General features: G+C 40.9%; 1 protein-coding gene across 3 annotated transcripts in view; it reads left to right on the forward strand.

The window, feature by feature from the left end:
- MSRB3 (methionine sulfoxide reductase B3) overlaps positions 1–14,046 on the forward strand; it is a 291,298-nt gene that overhangs the window by 132,805 nt on the left and 144,447 nt on the right. For all 3 annotated transcript variants that reach the window (XM_077469957.1, XM_077469955.1, XM_077469956.1), the window contains one exon: positions 430–507. In XM_077469957.1, the coding sequence (XP_077326083.1) occupies positions 430–507 (78 nt within the window). The remainder of the gene's footprint in view (positions 1–429; positions 508–14,046) is intronic.

Genomic DNA, 14,046 nt, shown 5'->3' on the forward strand with positions numbered 1-14,046 from the left:
AGCCCCGGCTTACCTCTGATCCAAATGTATTAATGATGTAACTGCTTGTTTCCATTCATGACCTGAAAAGGCTCTTTACCACACATGGGGTTTTACTTAATAGGCAGCACTCTCTTCCTAGGATAGCCGACTGCTTGCCGAATGTAAATCGCTGGCACAACAGCCCATCAAATGAGTTGGCAGCAGATCATAACCTTGGCTCTGCAAACTTGCCATCCAGATCACTTTCTAACAAAATGATTTAGTGCATGCCAGCACTGAGAGATTAGGTCATTCTTTAAAATGCAGTGTAAAATGAGATTTTTCACTGGGTACTGAGAAAGCTCACTCTGCCGAGAGCTATAGACAACTAGGCCCTATTTTATTTTATTAATAAGTGATTTTTTGTCATTTTCTGCACTCATGTTTGTAAACACGTTTTTATTTCAGTGCCTTCGCTGGAGAATATACGCACAATACAGCGCCTGGCACATACACGTGTGTAGTCTGCGGAGCTGTTCTTTTCAAGTGAGTAAAATAATAATAAGATAATAATAATAACCATAAAAATAATAAAATAATATGCCCATTGTTTTCAAACCTAGGCAAAACCAATATTTGGGTACGTAATTATATAACGGTTACACTGTGAATAAGCACGGTTTCATAACACATGACACCATTAACAATTTTTACTAGAACTGCATATACTTTTATTGTTTACTAATTTGAAACTTATATAAAAAATCAGCCCAAGGTCTTGTTAACACATGCGGTTAGGGAAAGTAAAAAACACGTGGTTGAAACCTGTTTTTTTTTTTTTTTGCAAGTTCTTTATTTAGTAAAGAAAAATATTTTTAACCACGTCAACTGCTTCCCTTTAAAGCGGAGTTCCACACAAAAATGGAACTTCCCCTTTAAGTAATCGTGGCCCCCCTAATATGCCACATTTGGCATGTCATTTTTTGGGGGGGGGGGGGGTACCTAGTTTTCACAGGTACCTAGCACCCACTTCTTCTCCTGGTGCCGCGACGCCCTCCCTCCCATCAATCTGGGACCTGTGACGTGCCCGGCCATTCATAACGTGCAGTGCGGCTCGTGCATGCCTGGCTGTGAAGCAATAGCCGGCACCCACACTTGCCATTCCGGCACCACAGAGAGGAGGAGGAGAGAAGCGGGGCTTCGGGTGGCCGCATCGCTGGACCGTAGGAAAGTTGAGTGGCTGACTGAGGGTGGAACTCCACTTTAAGCTGCGAAGGCTGCAGATTGGGGTGTACACATGCCGCAATTGCTGTGCAACAAAAATGATTCCCCCCGGTCGTGTCTGGCAGGCAGTACCGATCCCAACCCATTCATTGTGGTGGTGCAGAGGTTAACACTGGTGTAAGCAAGTCCTAAAAGAAAAGTTATTGCTGCCCCTAGCAACCAGTAAGAACCCTAGATTCATTTTCAAATCACGGCGCTTTAAAAATGACATTTAGAAGCTGAATGGTTAAAATGGGCATGTTCTTGTTACCGCACATTTCATCCCTGTTTTTTTTATTTTTGTTTCTTTAAGCTAATTTTAATATTAGTTTCCCCCAGTAAAGCTGGGTTCACATACAGTATCTCACAAAAGTTAGTACACCCCTCACATTTTTGTAAATATTTCATTATATCTTTTCATGTGACAACACTGAAGAAAAGACACTTTGCTACAATGTAAAGTAGTGAGTGTACAGCTTGTATTAAAGTGTAAATTTGCTGTCCCCTCAAAATAACTCAACACACAGCCATTAATGTCTAACCCGCTGGCATCAAAAGTGAGTACACCCTAAGTGAAAATGTCCAAATTGGGCCCAATTAGCCATTTTCCCTCCCCAATGTCATGTGACTTGTTAGTGTTACAAGGTCTCAGGTGTGAATGGGGAGCAGCAATGAATAAGCGCCATGATGGGGTGTGAAACGCGTTAGCTATTTGTCCTGTTTTCCCTATTTTTATGAGGTGACTGTACATGGTTTTTAATCGTTTGCCAATAAAGATGCCTTTTTTGATGTGAGGCCATCAAGGAATTCTTTTTCTCCTCAATCTTGAGCAGAGCCAGCACCTGTGAGTTCCATTAGGGTGAGCACTTTATTGTGGATCTGGGAGGTTGGAGCGGTAATCTCTGTGTCTGTGAATGGGGAGCAGGTGTGTTAAATTTGGTGTTACCGCTCTCATTCTCTCACACTGGTCACTGGAAGTTCAACATGGCACCTCGTGACAAATAACTCTCTGAGTAGCTGAAAAAAAGAATTGTTGCTCTACATAAAGATGGTCTAGGCTATGAGAAGATTGCCAATACCCTGAAACTGAATTGCAGCACGGTGGCCAAGACCATACAGTGGTTTTAACAGGACTGGTTCCGCTCAGAACAGGCCTCGCCATGGTCGACCAAAGAAGTTGAGTACAAGTGCTCAGCATCATAGGTTCTCTTTGGGAAATAGACGTATAAGTGCTACCACCATTGCTGCAGAGGATGAAGGGGTGGGGGGGTCAGCCTATCAGTGCTCAGACCATACGTCGCAAACTGCATCAAATTGGTTTGCATGGCTGTCGTATCAGAAGGAAGCCTCTTCTAAAGATGATATACAAGAGAGCCTGCAGTGGCAATCAGCAAAGCTCTGGTGAACTCCGTGCCCAAGAGGGTTAAGGCAGTGCAGGAAAATAATGGTAGCCACACAAAATATTGACACTTTGGGCCCAATTTGGACATTTTCACTTAGGGATGTACTCACTTTTGTTGCCAGCAGTTTAGACAATAATGGCTGTGTGTTGTTATTTTGAGGAGACAGAAAATGTACAGTTATACAAGCTGTACACTCACTACTTTACATTGCAGCAAAGTGGTATAATATATATTTACAAAAATGTGAGGGGTGTACTCACTTTTGTGAGATACTGTGTGTGCGAATTGGATTTGGGTTTCCCAGCTTCCAATTTGCATGACATGCGAGTGTGCCCGGCTCGTAAAGGAGCTGGTTCACACAGGTCCTGGGCGGCCTTGGTCCACATTCCAAAAGGGTCCTGTACGTTTTTGGGTTTGGTTCAGGTGCAAATTCAGGAAAAACTTCAGACCTGATTCACACCAGAACTGGAGAACCAGGATGCACCGAACCCCATGCTGGGAACTTCGGCCGTGCATATGTGAACCCGGTCTTACAAGATATACATTAGTAAAGCCTATCAGTTTTAAGGCAAACATTTGGGGTGGGGTCTTGTTTAGAACGAGCAACATTTTCTACTCTGTTCTACTAGTTCTACTCTGCTACAAAGAAAACAATAGCCGTGCACTTAAAGCATAACTCCACTTTTGTTGAGAAAAAACATTCCCCTCTGGGTGATCTATGTACATTACAAGGATTTTAACAAACGTTATAGATTCCTACCTTTTGTCATTCTGAAGAAATCCCTGTTTGTTTGTCTGTGTCTATGTGGGAAAGTGAGTCTAATGGGAGTGGTTTCATAATCATCAATCAGCTGTGCACATGCAGGGCTCTAATGAGGAAAGCTGCTGGGCCTGCATCCCTTTAGGCGTGATATTAAAAATCTTACCAAAAATGACATTTTTGTTACAGGGAATGCTTGAAGACTGACTTGTATCTTAGTGCAGACTTCTGTATACAGAACACCTCCAGTAGCCTTATTGCATTGCAAAAAAATGACAGTGGTGCAGGTTGTAATTTTTAATAACATTCAATTACAATACTGTGTCGCAATTGTATACAATATATAATTTTTTTCTTTATCTGCTATTTTATTCCCCACTAAAGTGGAGTTACCCTTTAAAGCTGAATTCCAGGCAGATATAAATATAATACAGTTAACCCCCCTGACGGTATTCCCGAGTCTGACTCGGGTGGATTTTTTATACCAAGAGTGGCATCCCCGAGTCAGACTCGGGACTGCATCGCTGGATCCAGGAGGAGGTTTACTTACCTTCTCCCTTGGATCCAGCGTTGTCTCCCCGCTGTACGAGCGAGCCGTGTCTCGCTCGATGCATTACATCGCCGATCTCCGTGCCCTGCGAGCGTTGCGACGCACGGGCACAGAGATCGGCGCCAAATTCAAAAAGTGAAACAAACAGTAAACATACAGTATAATGTAATCTTACAGATTACATTGCTGTATGTAAATATTTCACATCCCCGTTGTCCCTAGTGGTCTGCCCAGTGTCCTGCATGCAGTTTTATATAATAAAAACTGTTCTTTATGCCTGGAAACTGGAGATTGCCCATAGCAACCAAAACTGTCACTGTACATCAAAAATGATTTTAGACCAGCTAGAAAACAGCGATAATAAATTAGAATCACTCGCAGAATTGAGCGATAGCGATTTGTGGGGAGATCCGTCATCAAATACTGAAAAGTAATGACAGTGACAATTCTGCAACTGAGCAAATTTCAGTGTTTTTGATTTGATTACATTATTGAATAATTTTTATTATTGTTATATTATTATTTGGTACAATTATTTATAATTATTTATTATATTATAATTTAAGATTTAATTTTTCAAACTTTATCATACCCGGGATGTCTGCTAGACTCTGGTTTGGACAGATTTAAGAGAGTTATTCCTAAGAATTGCAGGACTACAATATAAAACGCCAAATTTTCATGCAAAATAATGGTACCGCTTTTAGCACCTAAAATCCGAAATAATCGTACCGCCAGGGAGGTTAACAAAAGTTGAGTCTTCATTACAACATTATGAAATACATTCTTAAAGCATTCAACACACTTTTTAGGCTTTTCATCATTAGCTTCTCAACTGGCCATAATGACTGCATTGGGCATTTTTTTTCACTTTGCTTACTGTTTCTAAGGTTTTCTTTCTCTCTTCCGGTTTCTCCCCTCGGCTGTAATGTGCATAATATCCTGCGGCACACTGGCTTCTGGGAGATGTGTGTCATGATTCCCAGGAGTCAGTGGGCTTCCCCAACTTTCAACATCGGGCTGAGCTGTGTGTTTAATGCGCATGCGTGAGATCGGGAGGTACCTGCTGGGTAGCCAGCAGCACCATATCCCAGAAGAGAGTCCTAGTGGGCTTCACATGCCCACAATGAAGATGGAAACGCTCAGGAAGATGAAATCTAAGGTAAGTATATTCTAAAAAAAACATGTACACGAAAGGGGATTGAATTGGAGACATGATTTCATGTATATTATGTAGACAAGCAGAGAGGATGCCGAAAAAGAAAATATGTGGTCGGAACTCCGCTTTAAATTAGAGCTAGTGTAATTATCTGATTTTGTTTTGGTATCAGATTCCTAAAATCATGTTTATGGTGGAAAGCAGTCTGGAAGAAGAAGGGGCAAACCTCGTAGCCAATCAGATACACTACATGCCCATGTGCAGACACAGAACATGAGGACAGGAGGATAGGGCAGGGGGACAATATTCTGCTGCTCCCTTACTGTCAAATCACAGGCTAGGAGGCAGGGACAGGACCAGGGGTGGACTGACAACTCATGGGGCCCCCGGGCAATAGGAGATTATGGGGCCCCCAGGCATTCCGAGATTATGGGGCCACACAGTATACACACACACAGTATACAATCACACAGTATACACATACATGTACACACAGTATACACAGACATGTTTCTATTGGCTGAGAAGGTACTGGAGAGATGGAGCAGCTATAATCTTGGGATTTTTAGACCAAAAGGATGTCGGTAAGGGATATTTCAGAGACATATGTAAAAAAAAACACAGATTTTTACATACTGTCCCTGGTTTTACTGAGACTGGCAACCCTGATGGGGCCCCCTAGTGGCTCAGGGCCCTCGGGCAGTGCCCGAGTGGCCCAATGGTCAGTCCGCCCCTGGACAGGACTAAGCTGTATTGGTTAACTGAAGTAGAGATGCTTCAGCTCAACAACCTGGTTGTACTGTGTAAGGGACCTGGCAGCTCAAATCACTACAGGCTGCATGCAGAAAACTGTAGTAGGGGGCAGAGACAAGACCTGTCACCCTGCACAAGCAGAGAGAGTAGCAGTCATCCATCTGTAACTTTATTAGGTACACCTGTTCAATTTCTTGGTAACACAAATTGCTAATCGGCCAATCACATGGCAGCTACTCAATGCATTTAGGCATCTAGACGTGGTGAAGGCGACTATCTGAAGTTCAAACCAAGCATCAGAATTGGGAAGAAAGGGGATTTAAGTGACTTTGAACATGGAATGGTTGTGGGTGCCATATGGGCTGGTCTGATTTTTTCAAAAACGACTGATCTACTGGGATTTTTGCACACAACCTTATCTAGAGTTTACATAGAATGGTCCGAAATAGAGAAAATATCCAGTGAGTGTTGTGTGGGTGAAAATGTCTTGTTGATGTCAGAGGAGAATGGGCAGACTGGTACAAGATCATAGAACGGCAACAGTAACTAAAAAAAAGTATTATTACAACCAAGGTATGCAAAAATACCATCTCTGAACGCACAACACATTGAACGTTGAAGCCGCAGCAGCAGAAGACCACACCGGGTGCCACTCCTGTCAGCTAAGAGCAGAAAACTGAGGCTATAATTCGCACAGCCTCACCAAAAATGGACAATAGAAGATTATAAAAACATTGCCTGGTCTGATGAGTCTCGATTTCAGCTGCAACGTTCTGATGGTAGGGTCAGAGTTTGGCATAAACAACATGAAAGCATGGATCCATCCTGCCTTGCATCAATGGTTCAGGCTGGTGGTGTAATGGTGTGGGGGATATTTTCTTGGCAGACTTTGGGCTCCTTAGTACCAATTGAGCATTGTTTAAATGTCACAGCCTTCCTGAGTATTGTTGCTGACCATGTCTATCCCTTAATGACTACAGTGTACCCATCTTCTGATGGCTACTTCCAGCAGGATAATGCACCATGTCACAAAGCTCAAATCATCTCACCACTGGTTTCTTGAACATGACAATGAGTTCACTGTACTCCAATGGCCTCCACAGTCACCAGATCTCAATCCAATAGAGCAGCTTCTAAATGTGGTGGAGATTTGCATCATGGATGTGCAGCTGACAGATCTACAGCAACTGCGTGATGCCATCATTTCAATATGGACCAGAATCTCAGAGGAATGTTTCCAAAACCTTGTTGACTCTATGCCTTGAAGAATTAAGGCAGTTCTGAAGGCAAAAGGGGGTCCATATTGTATGTTGTGTTCATCATTTGACTTGTGTGTATATATATATATATAAAATAATATATATAAATTTAATTTAATCTGAGTTTCTGATTCATTTACTGTCTAAAAGTATACTTACAACAGAATTATTTAGAAAACTGGAATTTACATACATTTGTAGAAAACATGCTAGAACATAAATTGTCTATACCAGTGATGGTGAACCTTGGCACCCAAGATGTTTTGGAACTACATTTCCCATGATGCTCAACTACACTGCAGAGTGTATGAGCACCATGGGAAAAGTAGTTCCAAAACATCTAGGGTGCCAAGGTTCGCCATCACTGGTCTATACCCATTATGCCCAATGATATTGCCAGATTGTTGTTGTTGTTATTATTATTATTATACAGGACTTATGTAGCACCAACAGTTTATGTAGCTCTTTACAACTTGAGGGTAGACAGTAAAAATACAATACACTTTAATACAGTAGGAATCAGAGGGCTCTGCTCTTAGGGCTTATAATCTAAGAGGAAAGGTCAAGAGATACAAGAGGTAATAACTGTGGACGATGTGCTGATTGAGAAGATAATTGTACATTTGTTAGGTGGGGGCCAGATAGGCTTCTCTGAAGAGATGAGTTTTCAGGGATTGTCTGAAAGTGGATAAAGTAGGAGAAAATCGGACAGATTGGGGTAGAACATTCCAGTGGATGGGAGAGGCTCTGGGGAAGTCCTGAAGGTGAGCATGGGATGAGGTGACAAGGGAGTTTGAGAGCAGGAGGTCTTGGGAGGAGCGAAGAGAATGATTATTTTGAGACTAGGTTAGTGATGTAGCTGGGGGCCAGGTTGTGGATGGCTATGTAAGTTATAGTTAGTATCTTGAATTTAATTTGTTGGCTGAGTGGCAGCCAATGGAGGGATTGGTAGAGTGGTATAGCAGACGCTGAGTGGTTTGTGAGGTGGATGAGCCTGGCAGCAGCATTCCTGATGGACTGAAGTGGGGATAGCCTATTTAGAGGTAAGCCATTGAGGAGGGAGTTGCAGTAGTCGAGGCGGAAGATGACCAGGATTGGATTGGGCTGTTTTTTTTTAACTTGGGAGGAAACAGGTCTTATTGGGACTCCTTTAGCTACATATTCCTTCAAAGACACATCATTTTGCACTGATAATAGTAATGTATCAATAGTGGTTAAATACTTTGGTGCAATGGGCAAGCCTTTACTGTTCCTACAAGCTAGTAAGAATCAACACTTCTGTATTATCTTTTGTATTTATAAATTAATCCCCAAGGCTCATTCACACTTGCGTGTTGTGACAACCTGCATTTTAGTGCTTGTTGCCACAACGTATGGTGGCCCACCTGCTCTAATTGCATTTTGCTTCAGTGTCATTCATTGTGAATAGCACCCCACCACATTGTACAGTAGAGTGCAATGCACGATGCGCACTGGCACACCAAAACTCCCGTACTAGGCATGACCCGTTTTGAAAAATTATAAGTTTTTTTATTTTTTATACCTTGTGGTGTTTTGGCTCCTTATTCATAATAAATGCACGTTAATGTGCGCCATACCGTACGTAAATGCATAGCTTTGGGGTAAATGGGCCCTCAATGTCATCCTACATTTTTTGTGGTATCATGGTAGATACAGTGCATTAAAAAAGTGTTCATACCCCATGACATTTTTCAAATTTTTTCATGTTACAACCAAAAACGTAAATGTCTTTTATTGGGATTTTATGTGATAGGCCAACACAAAGTGGCACATAATTGTGAAGTGGAAGGAAAAAGATAAATGTTTTTCAATTTTTTTTACAAATAAATATCTGAAAAGCGTGGTGTGCATTTGTATTCAGAACCCTCTTTCACTGCTATTACAGGTGCAAGTCTTTTTGGGCATGTCTCTACCAACTTTGCATACCTAGAGAGTGACAATTTTGCCCATTCTTCATTGCAAAATAGCTCAAGCCCTGTCAGATTGGATGGAGAGCATCTGTGGACAGCAATTTTCAAGTCTTGCCACAGATTCTCAGTTATATTTAGGTTGGGACTTTGACTGGGCCATTCTAACACATGAATATGTTTTCATCTAAACCATTCCCTTGTAGCTCTGGCTGTATGTTTAGGGTCGTTGTCCTGCTGGAAGGTGAACCTCTGCCCCAGTCTCAAGTCTTTTGCAGACTCTAACAGGTTTTCTTCTAAGATTGCCCTGTATTTGCCTCCATCTATTTTCCCATCAACTATGACTTGCTTCCCTGTCCCTGTTGAAGAAAAACATCCCCTCAAATGAGGGGGGAATGGATGATATTCAGTCAGGTTCAAGTCTGGGCTCTGGCTGGGCCACTCAAGGACATTCACACCCACTCCTTTGTTATCTTGTCTTGACTGTGTGGTTAGGGTTGTCGTCCTGTTGAAAGATGAACCTTCACACCAGTCCAGGTCCAGAGCGCTCTGGAGCAGATTTCCATCAAGGATATCTCTGTACATTGCTGCATTCATCTTTCTCTCAATCCTGACTAGTCTCCCAGTTCCTGCCACTGAAAAACACCCCCAAAGCATGATGCTGCCCCCACCATAATTCCCTCTAGGGATGCTATTGGCCAGATGATGAGCGGTACCTGGTTTCCTCCAGACATGACGCTTGCCTTGCAGACCAAAGAATTCAATCTTTGTTTCATCAGACCAGAGAATTTAGTTTCTCATGCTCTGAGAGTCCTTCAGGTGCCTTTCGGCAAACTCCAGGTGGGCCGTCATGTGCCTTTTATTGAGGAGAGGCTTCCGTCTGGCTACTCCACCATACAGGCCTGATTAGTGGAGTGCTGCAGAGATGGTTGTTCTTCTGGAAGGTTCTCCCTTTTCCACAGAGAAATGCTGGAGCTCTGTCAGAGTGACCATCTGGTTCTTGGTCACCCCCCTCTTCATCGATTGCTCAGTTTGGCTGGGCGGCCCACTCTAGGAAGAGTCCTGTTGGTTCCAAACATCTTCCATTTACGGATGATGAAGGTCTCTGTGCTCATTGGGACCTGCAATGCTGCAGACATTTTTTTGTACCTTTCCCAAGATCTGTGCCCCGGTACAATGCTCTGACATGCACTGTTGACTGTGGGACCTTATATAGACAGGTGTATGCCTTTCCAAATCCTTTCCAATCAACTGAATTTACCACAGGTGGACTCCAATCAAGTTGTAGGAACATCTCAAAAATGATCAATGGAAACAGTATGCATCTGAGCTCAATGTTGAGTGTCATGGCAAAGGCTGTGAATATTTATGCATATGTGATTTTTTATGTTTTTTATTTTTATAAATTTTCAAACAAACTTCTTTCACATTGTCATTATGGGTATTGTTTGTAGTATTTTGTATTTATATATTTTTTATATATTGTATTTTGAGGAAAATACTAAATGTAATCCATTTTAGAATAAGGCTGTAACATAACAAAATGTGGAAAAAGTGAAGCGCTGTGAATACTTTCTGAATGCACTGTATGAGAGCAACAGCTGTCTAGGCTCTTTCCCTCTTTACTGGTCAGATTGATAGCAGCAGGAACCATCCTGCCGCTGTCAATTAAATTCTTTGACAAGGGGGCAGGGCCGAGCTGCACTGTCTGTGTCAGTAGACAGCCCACATGAGTGTCCCCATAGAAAGTAGCTTTCTGTAGGGGCACTAGCCAAAAAGAAGGATCCAGGAATGCAGGCAGGGGATCCAAGAAGAGGAGGATTGGGGCTGCTCTGTGCAAAACCACTGCACAGAGCAGGTAAGTATTACATGTTTGTTATTTTAATACAAAAACAAGATTTAAATTAACTGAAATCAAGCAGAACTTCTACATGCAGAATTCAATAAAATGATTATACCCAGGCATCATTCCCTAAATGCAATCTATTGCTTTGAAAAATGAACTTCAGCAACCAGCAGTTCACTAAACAAAATTTGCACATACAAGAATGTGGTTTATCTCATTCAGTATCCATGTGGTTTAGAGTATATTGGCTGTATTATTCGTAAACTCCAGGTCAGGCTAAATGAACATGTGGCAAATATAAAAAAGGGTTTCCCCAAACTTAGCCTCTCTAAACATTGTGATACACATCACAACCAAAAACCAGAGGGAACATTATTTTTGGGTATATATAGATTTACCAGCAATTGGAGAGGTTGTAATGTGGTTTTGAAACCCATTGGATATATAAAGCTAAGACATACACTCCTTTGTTATGAATATAAAGTTGGATGTCAGGGCTTTTATTAATAGTGTTTGAGTCTATAGACCGCTGACAGTAACCACTTAATTTTATTCATTTTAATATTTGAATATGATTTGTTGTGTTTCATACATTGGCTCACGATTGTGTAAATAAATTAATTTGATACTGCAATTTTCTTTCCAGCTACAAAATGGTGCTGTTTCCTGGCATAATTGTTTTTAGATTATTATATATATTGATTTATGCTTAGATGACCCATGATGTTTATTCAGCTATTATTTCTCATATTGGCAATTAAATATGTGAGTTAATATTTTTACATTTTTTTATTCTGGTCATGGGGGGGGTGTATTTATAATGTTTTGTTCCCGAGTGGAACGCAATTTTTTCCGATTATTAAGCTTCCCCATTGAGGGGTTGACTTCTAGTTCCGGTCTTTGGAACTCAATTGTAACCGCTGCCTATACCTGTCCCGCCTATATATAGAGTCAGAAAGTGCATTTAACCATGCCCCTGACAACGTCATCTGATGATGAAAGACATACGGACGAGCTGGAGGCGTAAGCCGCTTGTATATGCCGAGTCGCAGTTGCCTTTTTGCTGGTTGGGAATGCTGTTTTTATACTGGGACAAGAGTGTTTTAACTGCTGCTATGTGAGTATTATTCTTTATCTCACAAATAAACTGGATTGAGGTTCTGCATCACGAGGAGTGTCTCTTTTGTCCCTCTATGTGGTTGATTGAGCATTGGAGGATACGACTGGATTATCCGCTAACCCACAAAGATTGACACTATAGTTGACTGCTGCCTAATGCGTTTTTGACCTTTGTAATGAGGGTCTGAAAGAAGGGTAAGAGGCAGTGTGATTGGGTGTCGGTGGTGGATACCTCACATGTGCTTTTTAGCTGCACTTTACTACAGAAGCCATTTTTAAGGATATTTCCTGTGGACTTTCTGTATCAACTATCATATTATTTCATTTATGTTTAAGCACTACACCTTTACCCCTTTTATTGACTAAAGTAGCAATTTCTTATATGTGGCATAAGAAATTTGTCAGGATAGAAATTTGCCAACTTTTACCACTGATAGGGGCACACTCCTGGACTATTATCTTAAACCTTACTTAACTTGGTAAGTCACTAATCTCAAACAAGCTTGTGACATACTGTATATCTGTTTAGCAGGCATCCAAACCTTTGATTTTTCAGTACCAGTGGTGGAATAGTTTTAGTTATAAATAACTTTTTTCTGCTATGTGTTTACTGTAATTTTGACATGTGAAGAAAAAATTTGACTAAAGTTTTTCTTTTACTGTGTGGAGCTTTCGAGGTCTAGACTTCCTTGAAACTTTAGGTAACTGGTTGACAGTCTGTCCAACCTTAGTACTAAACATGAATCATTTTACTCCAAAATAAAATCTTAAATTATTGAATATATTTTTTTTAATAAATAGATCATGTTCTTTTCCAAACTGTTCATCGACCTTCAACAAAAGTTCCCTCCTGCTCCTCTTGTTTGCTGCTAAAGAGACAACCATGAGTATCCTTCAAACCTATTCACTAATTAATGGGAAAGTTATGTGCAGACAATGCATCCACACAGGGGTTTGGGTAGATATATTCAGGCATTGGGTTAATTCTGCATGACAGCACATCAGCATCATCTTGAGATTAATTATCAAAGTAGAGTTTTCCCACAGCTTCAACAGCCTCTGAATTAACAGCTAGTATTAACATATATTATAAGCAGGGCACAGGCTTACAATTCCATACTTACAACTGCATCTTAAGATATTAAAAAGTATGCTAATTATTACATGCTTTTTTTTACAACTTTTTCAAGCTTTAAACTTAAGTTATGCATGTATTTAAAAAAATAATGAAATTATTTTAAATAAAATTAAAAAGACTGGGTAGATTCGCTGTTGACAGAAGATGCAAGCACATCTCTAACTACCCTTATCCATTTGAGCACTGTACTGTCGATAGTTTTCCAACATGGCATTTAGTATCGCATTTTAACATTTTCAGATACTGACTACAAATAGTGTGAATTTTTACATCTGCAATTGTTTTTTCATCATCTCTGTGATGAGACTTAGCTATGCTGCTTTTGTGAACTATAAGTATGTGTGCACTCTGATAGTTAAGAGATGGTGGCAGTCATTGTCAGTTGGTCAAGGTACTAGATAAGTGGCTGGAATCCAGTCAGTATAGTTCCTGATCATGAGACCACCATGGCTGCCATCACATGCAGGCTGGAGGTTTATTTGCCGATAAGTATGCACCCCCCCTTCTTTATTTTATTTTCATAGTACATTTTTTAGTTTCATAATGTTTTTATTAATGTATCATAATACAAGTACAATCCACTATGCATTGTATTAAACAGATAACAGATCTACAAGTTAAAATAGGAGTAACTGTCCTCGTGAAAGTCCTTCTTGAAAAGGTATATTCATTCTCCTGCACATTCCCCCTTTTCCGTTTTTTCAGGCTTCCTGTGTCTTGATGGTTTTGTATTTAGGAGTGGTTTGAAAGTGCAGCCAGCATGACCAGATTTTGCTATATTTATTGATTCTGTTCTGGGAAATGTGTACTAAATCCTCCATATCTGCTGGATTACGCAGTTTAGTACAGGCATACTCCACCTTTAAGTACACAATGGGGTTTATTTACTAAAGCTGGAAAGTGCAAA

The sequence above is a fragment of the Lithobates pipiens genome, unplaced genomic scaffold (genome assembly GCF_037356315.1).
Source record: "Lithobates pipiens isolate NorthernLeopardFrog02 unplaced genomic scaffold, aLitPip1_a1.2 Scaffold_8, whole genome shotgun sequence".
Classification (NCBI taxonomy): Eukaryota; Metazoa; Chordata; class Amphibia; order Anura; family Ranidae; genus Lithobates; species Lithobates pipiens.